Source organism: Panthera pardus, unplaced genomic scaffold (assembly GCF_024362965.1).
Source record: "Panthera pardus isolate Hobbes unplaced genomic scaffold, ASM2436296v1 HiC_scaffold_15, whole genome shotgun sequence".
Classification (NCBI taxonomy): Eukaryota; Metazoa; Chordata; class Mammalia; order Carnivora; family Felidae; genus Panthera; species Panthera pardus.
The window spans coordinates 13681036-13699207 of record NW_026526710.1 but is presented as its reverse complement, the minus strand read 5'-3'; the positions used below and the strand labels follow the sequence as shown (position 1 = coordinate 13699207).

The 18172-nt window shown below is 49.7% G+C and overlaps 2 protein-coding genes across 2 annotated transcripts; both read right to left on the bottom strand.

Annotated features, from left to right (window-relative positions):
* Positions 1 to 5858: 5858 nt before the first annotated feature.
* On the bottom strand, positions 5859 to 14131 carry LOC109277456 (glutathione S-transferase theta-4-like). Its single transcript, XM_019467131.2, has 5 exons — positions 13322 to 14131; positions 11862 to 11949; positions 8597 to 8747; positions 7860 to 8036; positions 5859 to 6686 (listed from the first exon to the last, which is right to left on the bottom strand). The coding sequence occupies exons 1-5, from the start codon at positions 13431 to 13433 to the stop codon at positions 6489 to 6491; spliced, it is 726 nt and encodes a 241-aa protein (XP_019322676.1). The 5' UTR covers positions 13434 to 14131; the 3' UTR covers positions 5859 to 6488.
* A 116-nt stretch (positions 14132 to 14247) lies between these two features.
* Positions 14248 to 16809, bottom strand: LOC109277455 (glutathione S-transferase theta-1-like). The gene is made up of 5 exons (XM_019467130.2): positions 16360 to 16809; positions 16187 to 16274; positions 15060 to 15210; positions 14600 to 14776; positions 14248 to 14515 (listed from the first exon to the last, which is right to left on the bottom strand). The coding sequence occupies exons 1-5, from the start codon at positions 16469 to 16471 to the stop codon at positions 14315 to 14317; spliced, it is 729 nt and encodes a 242-aa protein (XP_019322675.2). The 5' UTR covers positions 16472 to 16809; the 3' UTR covers positions 14248 to 14314.
* Between the last annotated feature and the right edge of the window lie 1363 nt (positions 16810 to 18172).

Sequence of the window (18172 nt, the reverse complement as noted above, 5' to 3'; positions counted from 1 at the left end):
CGCTTTGGTCCAATGGCTGCGCGGCCATGGGCCTGTCTGACAGGTTGGTTAGAGCAGCGCACCGCCCAGCAGGCCAGGTGGTGGCGCGATGGTCATCCCTCGGAGGGTCCTTTGTGACTATCTTATTTCACTTACCATGGTGTCTTCAAGGTTCTTCCTTGCTATTTGTGTCAGAATTTCCCATCGTTCCCATTTTAGAGATGTCGAAATGGAGGCAGACAGTGATTAAGGACCCAGAAGGTCCGGCTCCAGAGATCTTAGCCCCACACCCCAGAGATCGTGATACTAGCCAATGGCACAGCCTCAGGGCTTATGTCTAGCATTTTGTGGTAACTCACTCTGCTCAGATGGTACTCTCTGTACTTGGGTCTTCCTGCTCCTGCCGGCACAGTGCCTCACATTCCCTGAATTTGTTTCTTCCCTCATTCAAATCCTGGGGAGAGATCCAGCAATCCCACTTCTGGGCATATATTCAAATGAAATGGAAACAGGATATGAAAGAAATATTTGCGCGCCCGCGTTGATGGCAGCATTATTCACAACAGCCAAGATGTGGAAACAACTATTCGAGGGATGAATGGATACAGAACATGCGTACAGACACAATGAAATACTATTCAGCCGCGAGGAAGAAGGAAATCCTGCCATTTGTGACAATCTGAATGAACCTTGAGGGCATTGTGCTGAGGTAAGTCAGACAGAGAAAGAAAAACAAATATGGTTTCACCACACTTCTATGCAAAATCTAAAAGAAGCCAAACTCACAGAAACTAAGTAGAATAGTGGTTACCAGGGCCTGCAGGTGGGAAAACTGGAAAGATACGTAAGGGTACATACTTGCAACTAGGAGAGAAATAAGTTGTGGAGATCCATCACAACATAATTACTATTAGTCAACAACATTAGTTGTCAACAATATAGTCAACAACTGTATTACAATTTCAAAGTTGCTGAGAAACTAGATCTTAATTGTTCTCCCCACAAAAAAGAAATAATTAGGTGACATAATAGAGGTGTTAGTTCATATTGCAATATATAAATGTATCAAATCACCATGTTGCACACCTTAAACTTCCACAGTGCTATAAGTCAGTTATATCTCAGTAAGAGATAGGTAGGTAGGTAGGTAGATAAAATGGTGGGGAGGCTAGAGCCCTCCAGGGCCCTTGCAAGTTGCCACCCCTAGACGCACCTCTGAGCCTTGATCATAGGCCTATTCCTTGCTACCCAGGAATCCCCTAGAGCCTGCCACCTGGCTGGTCAGATAGTGTCTGTGTCATCTTCTGAAACAAGTCCAACTGAAAAATGCACCTGCAGGAACATGAGGTTTTCTACATAGTAAGGAAGATTTCTGCAAAGAGAGGAAATGTTGGTAATAATGATCTTTAACAGAGAAAAAAGTTGTTTTAATTTTTTTATTTTATTTCATTTTATTTTTTTTAGAGAGAGCACATTCAAGTGGGGGGAGAGCATCAGAGGGAGAGAGAGAGAGAGAGAGAGAGAGAGAGAGAGAGAGAGAGAGAATCTTAAGCAGGCTCCACACTCCGCGCGGAGCGACATGGGGCTCAATCCATGACCCTGGGATCATGACCTGAGCCAAAATCAAGAGTTAGACGCTCAACTGACTGAGCCACCCAGGCGCCCCTCACTGGAAAAAAAAAAAAAAAAAAATTTAAGGAAGGATGAGGACTTCAGATTTCAGTGGTGAAGTTTGAAAAAGTAGCTAGAACCTCAGATGAGGCAACAGTTAGTTACCCAATGCCCACTTTCCACTGACCCCAGTCAGCACCCCCAGAGGAGCTGGGCAGGATCCTGTCTCGGGCTCAGCCTCAATCTTGAAGGTTCAAAACCTACATTGGTCCATATTCAGGATTAATCCTTTTCTTTGGGTCTGACTCACGTAACCTATCTCACAAGAGACTGATGGATTTATTATTCTATAGAAAAAGAGACAAAGGCTATTTATTTATTTGTGTTTTATTTATTTTTGAGAGAGAGAGAACGAGCCGGGGAGGGGCAGAGGGAGACACAGAATCTGAAGCAGGCTCTGGGCTCCCAGCTGTCAGCACAGAGACCGATGCGGGGCTCGAACTCATGAACTCCACCATTAAGTATGATGTTAGCTGTGAGTTTTTCATAGACGCCCTTTATCAGGCTAAGGGAATTCCCTTCCGTTATTTGTTGGGTTATTTTATCCTGAAAGGGTGTTGGATTTCATCAAATGCTTTTTTCTGCATCTATCAAGATAATCATGTGATAATCATGTGATTTTTTTCTTTATTTTGTTAGTATGATGTGTCATAATGATTGATTTTCACGTTTTTTTGTTTTAAGTAGGCTTCATGCCCAGCACGAAGCCCAATGCAGGGCTTGAACTCGAGACCCTGAGATTAAGACCTGAGCTGAGATCAAGAGTCAGATGCTTAACCAAGTCACCCAGGTGCCCTGATTGATTTTCATATATTGAATCATCTTTGCATTCCTGCTCATGATATATAATCCTTTTAATATGCTGTGGATATGATTTGCTGGTATTTTGTTGAGAATTTTAACGCCTGCATTTATAAGGAATATTGCAACAAAGTTGTTTATTTTCTCATGTTCTTTTTCCTGTTTGCATCTCAGGGTCATCCTGGCTTCATAGTGTAGTAGCACTCCACCCAGTCTTAAGGGTTCACTTGCTTCAAGCTTATGCACTCCTTGTTTGCTGACTTAAATCCCTTGATCTGTAGCAGAACTTATTTCCTTGAGATTTGAACGCCACTGGCCTTGAGGAGTGAAGGACCAAACTTACCCAAAAGATAAGGATTGACTACATCCCAAAATAGCTGCCAGTGATGCCAGCAAGTCCGTTCAGGGTCATGTCCACATAGCACTAGCCGCCTGGGCACCTACATCTCCCCCATGTAACCCCACTCCCTTTTCCTGTGCCTTCCCAATTAAAACCCTCTGGCTTCACCTGGACGAGGAAGATGATCTTAGCGACATTTATCCACCATCTTCCCAGGTTTCCAGCTTCCTGAATAAAGCAAACTTTCCTCCCCCCCCCTCCATCATTTGTCTCTCAAGTATTGATTTTCAAGCCTCAAGCAACAAAATATGAATTTGGAACTGGTTCTCTGATAACAATGGAATCAAGTGGGAAATGTTTCCTCCTCTTCTATTTTCTGAAAGAGTTTGTAAAGGCTTACTGTTAATTCTTTTTATGCTGTTAAGATTTTATTTTATTTTATTTTTTTAAGTTTCTTTATTTACAGAGAGAGAGAGAGAGAGAGAACAAACTGGAGAGGGGCAGAGAGATGGAGAGAGATTAAATCCCACATAGGCTCCACACTGCCAGTGCAGAGCCCAGTGGGGGTCTTGAACTCACAAACCGTGAGATCATGACCTGAGCTGAAATCTCAAGTTCGAAGCTTAACCAACTGAGCCACCCAGGCGCCCCTAAGATTTTATTTTTAAACAGTCTCTACACCCAACATGGGGCCAGATCTCACAACTTCAAGGTCAAGAGTTGCATGCTCCACTGACTGAGCCAGCCAAATGCCCCATTTGGTGTTAATTCCTTAAGCATTTGATAGAATTCACCCGTGAAACTTTCTGATCCTAGGCTTTTCTTTGTAGGAAGGTTTTTTTTATTATTATTTTTACTATTTCAATCTCTTTACTTGCCATAAGTTTATTCAGACTTTCTATTCTTGAGTCCATTTTGGTGGATAATGTGTTCTAGGAATTTTCCATCTCAAACAGGTTGTCTAACTTATTCTCATACAATCGTTCCTAGCATGTTCTTTACAATCCTTTATACTTCTGTAAGATGAGTTGTGATGTACCCACTTTTATTCCTTATCTGAGTAGTTCAAGTCTTATATTTTTCTTGTTCATCATAGCTGCTAAAGATTTGTCAAGTTTGTTGATCTTTTCAAAAATCCAATTTTGGGGGTGCCTGGGTGGCTCAGTCGGTTAAGCAGCCGACTTCGACTTAGGTCATGATCTCACGGTTCGTGAGTTCGAGCCCCACATTGGGCTTTGTGCTGACAGCTCAGAGCTTGGAGTCTGCTTCAGATTCTGTGTTTCCATCTCCCTCTGCCCCTCCCCTGCTCGTGCTCTGTCTGTCTGTCTGTCTCTCTCTCTCTTTCAAAATTAAATTAAAAAAAATTTTTAATCCAATTTTGGGGGGCACCTGGATGGCTCAGTCAGTTAAGCATCTTGATTTGGGCTCAGGTTGGTAGTTCCCAGCCCCAGGCGGGCTCTGTGCTGACAGTGTGGAGCCTGCTTGGGATTCTCTCTCTGTCCCTCTCCCACATGGGTACACATGCACAATTGCGCATGCATTCTCTCTCTCTCTCTCAAAATAAACATTTTTTTAAAAATCAATTTTTTTGTTTCATTGATTTCCTGTCTTGTTTTTCTCTTTTTAAAGGGTTTTATTTACTTTATTTTATTTTTATTTTTTTATTTGAGAGTGAGAGATAGCACCGGCAGGGGAGAGAAACAGAGGGAGAGAGAGAGAATCCCCAGCCTCAGCAAGGAGCCCAACTTGGGGCTTGATCCCACAACCCTGGGAGCATGGCCTGAGCTGAAATCAAGAGTCTGACACTCTGGGGCGCCTGGGTGGCTCAGTCAGTTAAGTGTCCAGCTCTTGATCTCAGCTCAGGCCTTGATCTCAGAGTCATGAGTTCAAGCCCCACATTGGCCTCTGTGCTGGGTATGGAGCCTACTTTAAAAAACAAAAGAGATGGGGTGCCTGGGTGGCTCAGTCGGTTAAGCGTCCAACTTCGGCTCAGGTCATGATCTCGCGGTATGTGAGTTCGAGCCCCGCATCGGGCTCTGTGCTGACTGCTCAGAGCCTGGAGCCTGTTTCGGATTCTGTGTCTCCCTCTCTCTCTGACCCTCCCCCACTCATGCTCTGTCTCTCTCTGTCTCAAAAATAAATAAATGTTAAAAAAATAAATAAATAAAAAATAAAAAACAAAAGAGAGAATGTATTGTTTAATTTCCAGATATTTGTGAACTTTCTAGTTTTCCTTCTGTTATTTTCTTTTTTTTTAGTTCATTTTTAGTTCATTTTTTCTTTATTTTTGAGGGAAAGAGAGAGAGGGAGGGAGGAGCAGAGAGAGAGAGAGGGAGAGAGAGAACCCCAAGCAGGCTCCTTGGTGAGGAACCGATGTGGGGCTCAACCTCACGAACCATGAGATCATGACCTGAGCCGAAATCAAGAATTGAATGCTTAACTGACTGAGCCATCCAGGTGCCTCTCCTATTATTTTCTAATTTCACTCCATTGTGTTCCCAAGAATATACATGATATGACTTCAATCTGTTTAAATTCATGGAGATTTATTTTGTGACCCGACATATGGTCTATCCTGGAGAATATTCCATGTGTGCTTGAGAAGAATGTGTCTTCTGGGGTACCTGGCTGGCTCAGGTGGAAGAGCATGCAACTCTTGATCTCGAGGTCATGAGTTCCAGCCCCACAATGGGCGTGGAGATTACTAAAAAAAATAAACTTAAAAAAAACAAAAAGAGTGTGTATTCTGTGGTCGTTGGTGGAGTGTTCTGTATATATATCTGGTAGGTCCACTGGTTTATAGCATCGTTCAAGTCCTCTATTTCCTTGATGATTTTCTGTCCTACTGTTTTATCCATTATTGAAAGTGGGGTATTGAAGTCATCAACTATTATTGACAATTGAATCATGTTTATTTTTTAAGTTATATTAAATCCAGTTTTTTGTTTGTTTGTTTGTTTGTTTGTTTGTTTTTAGGTAAGCTCTATGCCCAATTTGGGGCTCGAATTCACAACCCTAAGATTGTTGCATCCACACGACTCCTGAAACAGAATACTATGGGCACCAATGACAGTCACAACAAAGTTTATTGCAATAAGAGGCAAGGCCAACCGATCAAGACCGACACTCTTGACCCAAGTGCGGTCTCAAACAGCCGGGGTACAGAGTTTTTATAGCCGACCACATGGTCTTATCATCATCTGGGAACAGAACAAAGAAATAGTTCCCAGATGGGGGTGGAAACAGTTCAGACATGCCCTGCCCCACTCCAATCAAACACTAATCCAGTTGATCTTCCTTGAACTTTTGTTCCCTTGATTGATAGGCCAAGGCTGTTATCTCTTAATCTACGGTGTTAAAACAAAGCTGTTATTTCTTAAGGCTACAGGTTAGCCCTACACTACAATTTAACCCTTACAAGATCAAGAGTCACATGCTCTACCAACTGAGCCAGCAGGGCACCCTTAATCATATTTAACCTCTAGCTTTTAAACTCTTTTTGGAACCTGGGAGGACCCATCACCGCCACCTTCTCCCACACGAGAACTTATGCTCACACCAACTGTCCCAGGCCCAGCAACCATGGTGGTTGTGACAGTACTTTATTAGGTGAAGAAGTGGAATTGTTTTCAACATCTCCCCTAAGGAAAGAAGCTCAAAGGCCTGGGCCAGCCAGGCCCTGCAGGATGGGCTGCTTCTACTTGAACTTCTGCAGCAACTCACAGATCCTCTCCTTGACCATTGGATCCAATGTTGAACTGTCCCACTCGGCCAACCTCATCAGCCGGTCATGGGCCTCCCCGAAGAGGCTAGGGCCAATGGCCAGCTCCACCCTCATGCGCCACTCAGCAATCTTGGAGCTACTGAGGAAGACATTATAGTTGCCTCCCATGGGCTGTAGATACACAAAGAGGAAGAGATGGTCAGTCAGGGGACCAGCCCTACCTACGTCCCCTCCTACAGCCTCAGGGTGTCTCCCTATCTGCCGCTGCAAAGAGTGAGTCTGTGACCCATCCCACTCCCAGGCCTGAGCAAGGGGTCATAGGCTATGTGATAGATGTGGGGTGGGGGCTGGAAGGTCAGAATCTCCAGGTTCTCCACTGGTCTTGCTCCAAGGTTCCTGAACCCCTTTCTGAGGTGACTCCTGGCCCAGATGACTCCTACTTTTTAGTGTGAAACCTCCCATGGGCCCTGCCTTCTACCAGGGAAATCCCTTATTCTCAGATGAGAGTGGGAAGAATTCACACATTGAATTTCCACATTGAACCTTCCTCTGTGATCAGGCGCAGGGCCTGGAATGGGAGACCCAGCAGGTAGTCTAAGAAACATGCACGCAAAAAGCCTGGGGGCTCCAAAATGGGGTGGGGTGGGTGAAATGTAAGGGGTAGGGTTTGAAATGTAGGGGACTACACCACCTGAGACAGAAAAACTGAAATGGTTTTCTCTGGTGCTGATCTGCCCTGCACACTGACCATGGACTAAAGCGGACATTTTGAATACTGGCCAGAAATTGCGCTGGCCTCTCAAGACATTGGCCGGGTTCTCAGTTGGCCACCCTGCATACCAGCTAGGGCAGAACTAGCCACCTCCCCTGCATGTATAAATCACATAACTGTCCCACACCCAGGTGGACCCCCAAAAGCACTGTGGATGCCCCTCCGACCCAGAACCAGGGAGCTTCCTTGTATAGCTAGATGTCTGGTGCTCTAGAAAAGAGGCATTCATCCAGAAGGACTCTTTGGAGGCCTCTGGACACTTCCTGGAGGGTCCGGCAGGAGGCGGAGGCATCCAGGATCCTGGCTGACTAACTGAGAAATGTTGTGTTCTTCTCCCTGTCCCAGGCCTGCCTTCCAGCTCCTGCCCACGCTGAAAAAGCATTGTGAAGCATGGATGATCGTGACCCTCCTTGGTTCAAAATCTCCTGTGCTTCCGGTTACCCTTGGGTCAGGTCTAGGCACCTGGCTCCCAGAATCCCTCTCCCTCCAGCAGCCTATCCTCACACTGTGGCCCCAGTGGTCACAGAGGAGTCCTACCTCTGCCCAGGCTGTGTCCCTACCCCACTGCACACCTGCATCATCTCCACCAGGGCCACCACGTCAGCCAGTGAGATGTGGTCCCCGGCAATGAACATCTTGTCCTGCAGAAACTTCTCCTCAAAGAGCTGCATGCTGTTCTTCACCTCTGCCACCATCTGCTCCACCTTCTCATCTGGAACCTCCTCACCAGTGATCATTGGGATCAGCATCTGGCCGGGGTGGGGGAGAGGAGGGAAGAGGAGGTTGCACCCTAGTCCCATCTGACCCTCCAATCTTCAGCATCCTTGTCTGCTAGAGAGGTGTTGGACAGAACCAAGGATGTAAAGCAAGTTCACCTCTTTTAGCAGTTCTGGTTGGTAGAAGTTACCTGGGGCCATTGTCCAGAAGGATTTTGAGATCCTAGCAGGATGGAATCCTGTGATTGATTAGTGATGTCTGTCACAGGCATGAGATAAGAAGTAAGGGTATATATACATACATTGGCTAGTCGTCATCTTCAAATTTGGTGGTCTCTCTGGGCCCTTTGACTGTGATGTTTTCTAGTTCAGAATGAAATTTCTTGAATCTTATCCAGTCTTGAGTAATATCAGCCCCTCCTGGGTACCCTTCCCCTTGTCTTTATAAGGCTTTTTCATACCCAATCGTTCATTCCACACTCCCATCAGCTCTGTAAGGCAGGCAGGAGAGGGAGCTGAGGAAATGATGCTCAGGAAGGGAGGGAGACTTGCTTGAACTCACTGGTGGTCAGCCCAGCCTTGACCCCACTCACCTTGATCCAGAGGATCCTGCTCATGGGCATCTGAATGGCAGTGTGCTGCCAGGCCATGAACTCATCCACGCGGGCACGTGTGTGCAGGTCTGGTGGGTACCAGTGTGAGGGTGTGCTGTACTTGCGGCACAGGTAGAAAAGGATGGCCACGCTGCAGAAAGGAAAAGTCGGGGGGCACTGCTCTTGCCTTCCTCAACATTGTTACACCCACCACCCCAGCGTGGCCAGGGCTCAGTGTGGGGCTTCCAGCCACAGGCAGGTGCTAGGCACTGACATTCTTCTGGGGGGAGGATGAGCCCAAAGGGTGCCAGGAAAGGCAGTCAGTCCGCCAGTCAGTGAGTGCCCGAAGGAAGACCAGCAGGGTGAATGGGATCTGATGGATGGCATGAGGAAGGGCAGTCTGGACGGAAAACAACATGTATGGGAATTCAGGGGTAAGAGGTAGCTACACTCTGTCTCTCCTTGTCTCTCAAAAAATAAATAAACATTTAAATATAAATAAATAAAAGAGGGGTGCATGGGTGCCTCAGTTGGTTGAGTATCTGACTTCAGCCCAGGTCATGATCGCACAGTTCGTGAGTTCAAGCCCCCAGGATCCCAGCTGACAGTGCAAAGTCCACTTCAGAACCTCTATACACCCCCCTCCCTGTCCCTCTCTTGCTTGTGCTATCTCTCAAAAATAAACAAACATTAAAATATATATTTTTTAAAAAGGGGGGGGGGGGCGTCTGGGTGGCTCAGTCAGTTAAGTGTCAGACTTCAGCTCAGGTCATAATCTCACGGTTCTTGAGTTCGAGCCCCATGTCAGGCTCTGTGCTGACAGCTCAGAGCCTGGAGCCTGTTTCAGATTCTGTGTCTCCCTCTCTCTCTGCACCTCCTCCGCTCTCTCTCTCTCTCTCTCTCTCTCTCAAAAATTAATAAAATTTTAAAAAATTAAAAGAAAATAAAAAATAAAAAAATATAGTTGCTAAGAGAGTAGGTGTTAAAAGTTCTTATCATAAGGGAAAAAAATCTACAACTATATGTGATGACAGACGTCAACTAGAACTTACCATGGTGATCATCAGTTCACAATATATACATAAACTGAATCATTATGTTGTACACCTGAAACTAATATAATGTTGTATGGCAATTGTATCTCAATTTAAAAAAAAAAGAGGGGTGCCTGGGTGGCTCAGTCAGTTGAGCGTCTGACTCTTGATTTCGGCTCAGGTCATGATCTCACAGTTTGTGGGTTCAAGCCTTGGGTCGGGCTCTGTGCTGACAGTGCAGATCCTGCTTGGGATTCCCTCTCCCTCTCTCTCTGCCCCTCCTGTGTTCTCTCTCTCTCTCTCTCTCAAAACAAACTTAAAAAAAAAAGAAACAAGATCTGGTACTTGGGTGGAGGGGTTCTGAGGAGGACAGGGGCCACAGGGGTACAGGGAGGGTACAGACTGGAGGCACAATTTGGAGGGAATTGTCTTGCTCTTGGCTGGTGGAGGGCAGGAAGGGAGGAACTCAGAATGGACACATATGTTTGAGGTGTCTAGAACATCTGGGGTCCAGAGAGTCCTGAGTCAGAGTCTGATATGACACCAAAGTCCAAGAAGCAGGAGCCTGCCCTGCCGTGCCCCCGCAGCCCACCACAGAGTCAGCAGGTAAGAAGGGAACAGAGGTGGGAGGGGGGAGAAGGGAAGGAGCAGCCTGAGAGGGAGGCCCCAGAGGTACAACTGTCTAAGAAGGCGGGAAACATCAAGAAGGGAAATCCTAAATCCTGAATCATCTCAGTTGATCTCACAATAACCCTATAAGGTGGGTCCCAGTATGCTTACATTTGAGGAAACTGAGGCTCAAAGATAACAACTAACCGGCCAAAGACACATAGCCTGAGGCTACCAGAACCCGGGAAAGAAGCTTTTCCAGCTCCTTCACAGGGGTTTTGACGTCTAGCCTCTAGGAATGCAATACATTTCTGTTGTTCTAAGTCATTTAGTCAGTGGCAATTTTTTACAACAGCCCTAGGAAAATCATCCAGCACTGGGGTCACCCAAGTTCTATGGTCCACCAGGAAGATACATTTGACAATTATGAGACCGCCTCTGAAGCTGTCTGAGAAACAATAAACCCCTGAGTCTCACCAAACCTCTACTTTCAATGACCAATTTACAGGAAATGAAGGGACAGAAAAACCATGTTAACATGACACCATGAGAACACGATCAGCAAAACTTAGACTGTGGGAAACTCCTCAGGACAAAGGATTCTGTTTCTTCAACCATAACGAAAATGTAAAGGCAGGGGCACCTGTGTGGCTCCGTCGGTTAAGCATCTGCCTTTGGCTCGGGTCATGCTCTCATGGTTTGTGGGTTTGAGCCCCACACTGGGCTCTCGGTTATCAGCTGTCAGCATGGAGCCTGCTTGGGGTCCTCTGTTGCGCTCTCTCTCTACCCCTCCCCTACTTGTGCTCTCTCTCTCTCTCTCTCAAAAATAAATAAACATTTTTTTTAAAAGTATATTAAAAATGCAAAGGCAAAAGGTGGGGCATGGAGGGAACTATAGGCAGACCACAAGCTGCCACACTTGTAGTTTATTTGGAGCTGGATTCAAATGCACAAGCCACAAAGAAAATATTTTGGGGATAATCAGTGACTTTTGAATAGAACAGGGTATTGGTTGAAATCCAGGGATTACTGTTGCTGTTTTTTTAAATTAATTAATTATTTTTTTTGAAAGAGAAAGAGAGTGTGAGCAGGGGAGGGGCAGAGAGAGAGAGAGAGAGAGAGAGAGAGAGAGAATCCCAAGCAGGATCCAGACTCAGCACAGAGCCGGACACAGGGCTCGATCCCACAACCCAGGGATCTGAGCAGAAATCAAGAGTCAGATGCTCAATGACTGAGCCACCCAGGCGTCCCCAGGGATTATTGTTAATTTTTTATAAGGTGTCACCAAAGTATTGTGGTGATGCTTTTTTTTTTTTTTTCTTATGAGCCCTCATCTTTTATCTGGCAGGTAGGGGAATAGAGGGGAATAGAGTGGGTTGGTTACAGGTGATGCAAAATGGGCTCCCCACGTGGACCACTGTTGGAATTGTGTGATGGGTATCCTGTGGAGGTCTTCATATCCCTCATTAGTTAGTATTCATTCTACTTTGGTGTACGTATAAAATTTTTCACGGTAAATAAAAAGTAAGTACTAGCTAGTAAGTACTAGCAGGTCGGCTCAACCTGAATGTCCCAGGAGGAGCAGAGACAGATGGGAGCAGGGGTGGGCAAGGAAGACTTACCTTTCAGATAAGACAAATTTTCCATCTTTGAGGCTGGGTACCTTCTTCAGGGGGTTGATCTTTATGTATTCCTTGCTGTGGTGGTGACCTGAGAGGGGTAGGAGAGGTCTGAGGATGCTGGGACTCTAGGAAAGAGAGGCCCGGGTCTCCCAGAGGCAGATGCCTTTCTCCCCTTTTCTCTAGAAGGAGAAACAAGCCCAGAGGAACACCATCCATGGCTCACTTCAGGTCAAAGGGCAAGTCAGTGGCAGAATCGGGATTAGGATCAAGACTCCTGCCCCCATCCCAGGCTCAGTGACCAGGACAACCCGTTGGCTTACAGAAGTTGGAGACCTCCAGCCCCCACTCCCAACTCGGCCTGAAGCCATAGCCTGTGAATCAGCAGCAGCCCTAGAAGCCTGGATCCCACCCCCACTCCTTCAGCCCCAGCCCCAGCACACAGCTGGAATCCAAAAGGGAGCCTCTCATATACAACCAATCTATCAGAAGACTTGTTATGTTGTGGTGGGTTTTGTTTTGTTTTGTTGTTAAGTAAGCTCTCCACTGCATGAGGGCTTGAACTCATGACCAGCCCCAGAGATCAAGAGTCCACAAATTCTAGCAACTGAGCCAGCCAGGCACCCTGATCTATTGGGAGTTTTAACTCTTCCTCAACCAGCTGCCTCGGTCAGAAAACATTTCTGGGGCTGGATTCACACCTCATTTCGGAAGACCTGGCCTCCTCCTCTGTGTTCTAGAGGCTTCTGCCTCTGCAACGTGAGCTTTTAAGAACCTCCTCCATGCTTGGGGTAATGTTGGAGACCAGTGCTCTGCACCTCACCCCGGGCCTGTGTCACCCTGAGCAGGTGTGAACGTGGAGGGAGAATGAGTGTGGCCTGAAGAGGTAGTCTTGACTCAGATTTGGATGACCACACACCTCTGCGACCTTTGCCAGCTCATCCGAGGTGCTGCAGCTAAAAAGATACTGCAAGGAAAAGCCGAGGGCTCTAGATGGGAGACCAGGGGATGCCTGGCACTTCTTCCTTCCACTTTATCTTATAAGAGCCTGTTCATAGGGCTCCTGGGTGGCTCAGTCAGTTAAGCATCCAGCTCTTGGGTTTCAGCTCAGGTCATGATCTCACAGTTTTGTGGGTCCAAGCCCCACATTGGGCTCCACGCTGGCAGTGTAGAGCCTGCTTGGGATTCTCTCTCTCACTCTCTCTCTTCCCCTCCCCCACTCACACTGTCTCTGTCTCTCTCAAAATAAATAAATAAACTTAAAAAAAAAAAAAAAAAAAGAGCCTGTTCATCATAGCAGGGCAGAATTAGTCACAGGGCCGGACAGCCTACGATTCCCTTGGAAAGTCTGGACTTTAAGGTGGGGAGTCGCCTCTGTGTCTCCGCTTCTCAGAGGCGCTCTGACCTTGCGTCCTGCCTCCCTGCCAAGGCCAGACCTATGCCGGGCAGCGTGGGATGCCTACCTTTTAGCAGATCCACAAACTGGAAGTCAAAGGGGATGTTGTTCTTCCTAGCGAAGATGTAGACAGCGCGGCAGGATGCTGACAGCAGGTCCAGATAGAGCTCCAGGCCCATGCTGAGACACGCATCGGGCACCCCCACCAGCCACAGCCAGCAGGCTCTGAACCTGAGCCTATATGCGGCCTGAGCCCCTGGGCCTGGCTCTGTGCCCGTCGGCCCTCTCCAACCCAGGCCTAGGACCCCGCGTTCTGGAACTTCTTGTTTCACTTGGTGTTGTCATGAGGCCAGGAAGCTCGGAATTCTCACAGCAGCAAGAATTCTCGGGAGACTCAGGAGTAGACAAGGGAGAGGACCCTGGCTCCAGGGCAGGAGGTGGGGCTGCCTGCAACCCTGCCCTTCCCCCTCCCTCTTGGCACACGTGTGTGCCCGTGGCCCATCTCGGAGAAGAACTTACACGCGGGAATTGTGAGGGCCAGAACTTTATTGTAGAATGTAACCCAAGGGCCTCTGCTGGGTCCAGAACGAGGATGGGGCAATAGGAAATAACCATGGAGGGTTTCAGAAGCAAGGATTGGGGGTATGCATAGGTCAGTCTAGCCTGAACTATGGTTAGAAAAGTGTTGAGAGAAAGACAAACAGGATCCTAGAGAGCAGTCAGGGCACTAGGGACAATGCCACAGGAGTATCTAGGGTCAGCCAGCGAAGCTGTGCCATGGAGAGAACCCCAGAAACTTCTGGTCTGGCTTGGGACTGGCAGTGGCCAGTGGAGTTCAGCAGCTGGCAACTCAGGAAGGTAACTAGAAGCCCACGAGAGGCCTGAGTGCTGCTGCCTCTAGGCTGCATCATCTCGGGAGATCGCTTGTCCCTCCGGATTCTGCTCAGAAGTGGGGAGACCCCACTTGGTAAGGCAGAGGAAGCTGGAGACAAGTAGACGTCACACAGCATGTTTATTGTGGGTGGGAGAGTGCAGGGGAATGGGCTGGGCCACATCCCTCTCAACTGAGCCGTTCCTGCAGCCGATGCACCAGCTCCTGTGCCAGCCGGGGGTCCTGCTGGGCGTCTCTGGGGTCCCGCGGCTGTAGCACAAGCTTGTGCGCATCTTGGACAAGCTCAGGGCCCAGGGCAGCCTCTACTCGGGCTCGCCAGGCTGCCAGCCGGGGCCAGTCTCGGAAGAGGTCACAGCCAACAGCAGTGGGCTGGGGAGACAGGGTAGCCAGAGCAGGGGACTCAGCCCTGTGCCCAGAGTGCCCCCAGAGGGCAAACAGGCAGGAGAAGCTTACCTGCATCAGCTCCGTGAATGCCATCAGATCTGCTAGGGAGACCTGCTCGGTGGCCAGGAAGGGTTTGGCCGCAAGGACCTCCTGATCCAGGTGCTGCAGGGCTGGTTTCAGCTTCCCCAACAGCCGGTCTAGGCGCACGGTGTCCACAGGCTGCCCCGAGAAGTGGGGCAGGAGGGACTGGGCCAGGGGGAATGGAAGCAGCTTATCCTGGGTTCCTCCAAACATCCTCAACCACCTCTCCACCCCTCCCTGGCCACCATCCATTAGCGATACCCCCTGGGGCACTGTATTCAGAAGGATTCTGAGGATTCATTTAGACTCAGGGGAAAGAATGCCGTGATCAATTACAGATTCTACCCGGGACAGTGGATAGAGGGCTGTATATGTGCCCGTGGGTCCTTTCCAGCACTGGGGGTTCTGACTGCTGCCCAAGCCTGCATAATAGGGCAAGGAGGCTCACCTTACACAGGTAGACATTGGTGGCAGGCAGCTGGATGGCCGTGTGCTGCCACGCCAGGTACTCGTCGACTCGGGCGCGGGCCTGCAGGTCAGGTGGATACCAGTATGGCGCCGTCTGGTACTTGCGGCTCAAGTATAAAAGGATGGCCACACTGCAAACAGGGGGTGTCAGAGAGTCCCCCACCCCTCAGGGCTAGGCAGCTTCATCTCTCACAAACAGGGTGATTTGACTGGATTTCTGTCCAACGCCACCTCCGGGGGAGGCCAACCCCACTCCCACATCCCCACCACAGGCCATCTTTTCTCCACCAAACTGCTCCATTCCTCACGCGCTCCCCGTGGACCCATATTTCCACCTCCCCTCCCCCGACTACTAACCCAGCCAGCCCTCTGCCTCCAGACCCACCTCTCTGGCATCCGGGTCCTACTGAGCAGGAGGGAGGCAGACCTGCCATGGACATCCTGCCCAAGGGATCTCCAAGTTCTCTCCCAGGCCAGTGCTCCCTAGCAGCCAGGGTCCAGGGGAGGGGATCGAGGAGAACCCCTTTCTTGATCCTCCCTGGGCTCCTGGCACACAATTTCTAAGTCAAATAATAAAAATGTAATGGCAACTAGAAAACCTTTTATAGAAAAAGGTGGTGCCCAGTTTCCATTCTCAGGCAGGTCCTGGGAGGGGTTACATTACTACTCCATTTTACAGGGGAGAAACATGGGACACGAAGTTCTGTGACCCCTCTGTGGCCGAGATGGAGGATATGGGGAACTGGGATTCAGAGCCCAATGCAAATCTGGGGCTGCCTAGCTCCTGGCTCCTGTGACTTGAAGGCCAGGTTCGGGACGTCTGGGGAGGGCTAACCTCAAGCTTGGATCTTCCCCAGCAGAGTCCAGGTTGTCCAGGCCTAACAGAGTGACCTTTGCCCAGCCCTCCATGCCGAAGCTACCAACCATCTTTAGCCCCAGAGCAGCTCCTAGTCCAGCCCCTTGCCCCCAAGCTGGGTGAGCTAAAAGGAGGAAGAGGGGACCACAGCAGTCTGGAAAGATCTCCAAGTGTGGCACCATCAGCTTTCTGCCGTCCTCTCTCCGCCTCCCCCAACCTCGAAGCCTCCACAGGCGCCAGGACCCCATTACCTCTCCGCCAACAGGAAGTCTCCATCCCTCAGGGCAGGCACCTTCCCCAGGGGGTTCACCTTCAAGAATTCAGGCTTCAGGTGCTCCCCTGGGGGATGCAGAGGATGGGTGGCTCAGCAAGATCTGGCTCCTGGATGCCACCCCCCATGTGGCCCAGCCTAGCCAAGACTCACCTCGTCCCAGCTCCACAGGCCGAAACTCAAAGGGAATGCCATTCTTCTTGGCGAAAATGTAAATGGCACGGCAGGGGGGCGAGTACAGGTCCAGAAACAGCTCCAGCGGCATGCCTGCCCCGCCCAGTGTCCTCCCCTGCTCAACACTCTAGCCTGTTTCCGGGGAGGTTTGCTTGGCCCCTTCAAAATAGGACCCAAAGACGTCTGTTCCCCTCCCCCAAGCCTACTTCCTCTGAACTACTAGCTGGGCGCCCTGGCAAGCCTCCCCACCTCCTGGGCTGTCGGTTGAGTGGAGGCAGGGTGGGCTGTTGAATATTTGTCGCTGGTTTTTCAAAGCAGGGTCCCCAGCCTGGCCCTCCTCCTGCTTCACTGGGTGTTACAAGCCCCTGGACACCCCCAGGTCCTGCCTCTTCCCTCTGGCTGGGCCACTCCCTGATCTCTGCTTCCTGGCAGCCGGGGAGGCTTTCACAACCTTTCTGTCGAAGTAGGAGTCTCCCTGGCAGAGGCGCACTATTGGTCTTTAAGGCCTTTTATGTTTTTCCTCCCACTGCACCTGTGCCTCACACACAGACTCACACAAACTCACACACAGAGTCCCACACACAGAGTCTCTCTCTCTCTCCTCTCTCTCTCTCTCTCTCACACACACACACACACACTCATGCTCATACTCACATGTCCCCAGCCCAAGCCTCTCCTCTCTCCAGTCTGAGTAACTGTCCTGAAATCCTGACGTTGTAAAGGCATCTCTCTCTTGACTGTCCTCCTCCAGTGCCTCCCACCCCCTGGGGCTCAGACCAGCCCCCTGGAGTCTTCCCTCTCCTTACCCACACCTGTTCCCTCCGGCCTCACCAGCTTCCTCAACCAGCCCTTTTACTTCCATCCCAGGGCCCTCTGTCCTGGTCCACACAGCACCAGAGGGGATTTCTCAAGTCCAAATCTGATCCCATGCTCCCAAGCGCCCTCAGCCCTGCAGTGCTCCCTCTCCTCACACTCCCCAACCTTGTCCATTTGCCTCTCAGCCTTCCTCTTGGACTGTCCCGTGCACTTCTCTTCTGTCAGAACCCAAGTCTTGAGACACTGAGGGTGAGGTTGTGGGGCAGGGCCTCCATGAACCCAGACAACAGCCATGGGTGGGTTAGGAGCTGGGGCCTGGCATCCACACTGGCCCTGGCCGGTGGGGTGACTCGCGGAGCAGGTAGCAAGCCAGAGTAGCCCCCTGGGAACTGAGCCATGGTCTCCCAGGAAGCTGCCCCCAGCCCCATTCTGGGACCTGAGGAGGTCAGAGCCACTGACCATGCAAGGGAACTCTAATGCCTTCCCCACTGTTTTCATAGGAACTGAAGTCTGCCAGGCAGGACTTTTAGGGACACATTGCATCCCTTACAAACACACATACTCACAGGACATGTGGCTCGGGCAGAGCTGACCCCACCCTTAGTTTCAAGGATAGTTCATGGCCCAGCCCAGCCAGTGAAGACCCTGTATCCCTTGACCACTCTGATTGGATCAGGCAGGGTCCTAGGGCTGTGACAGGAGTTCCTGGGAAGGAAGGACTGGGAACAGGCCCAAGGCTGACCCCTGCTGAAGTGCATTGCCATTCCTAAGGAGAGGCCGGGAAACGACTGTCTGCAGAAGGAACACAGCTGGCTCAGATTCTTCCCCGGTGGAGGAGGACAAGGGCTGGGCAGCCTCCAGGAGCCAGGCTGTCCAGAGCCAGCCATCCTGGAGCCCAGGCAGAAGGGATTGAAGCCAGGCAGGCCCAGCAAAGCCAGCAGCCATCCAGCAAGTCTGTAGATGGGAGGCTGGGCTC

Excerpts from the sequence above, each read along its gene's own strand:
- LOC109277456 (XM_019467131.2), bottom strand. The coding sequence starts at position 13,433 with ATGGGCCTGGAGCTCTATCTGGACCTGCTGTCAGCATCCTGCCGCGCT. Across the intron at positions 8,748-11,861 it reads AAATTTGTCTTATCTGAAAG|CGTGGCCATCCTTTTCTACC; the intron begins GTAAGTCTTCCT and ends TCCTTTCTGCAG. Across the intron at positions 8,037-8,596 it reads GCAGGATCCTCTGGATCAAG|ATGCTGATCCCAATGATCAC; the intron begins GTGAGTGGGGTC and ends CACCCCGGCCAG.
- LOC109277455 (XM_019467130.2), bottom strand. The coding sequence starts at position 16,471 with ATGCCGCTGGAGCTGTTTCTGGACCTGTACTCGCCCCCCTGCCGTGCC. Across the intron at positions 16,275-16,359 it reads GCCTGTGGAGCTGGGACGAG|GGGAGCACCTGAAGCCTGAA; the intron begins GTGAGTCTTGGC and ends TGCATCCCCCAG. Across the intron at positions 14,777-15,059 it reads CCAATGTCTACCTGTGTAAG|TCCCTCCTGCCCCACTTCTC; the intron begins GTGAGCCTCCTT and ends CCCCTGGCCCAG.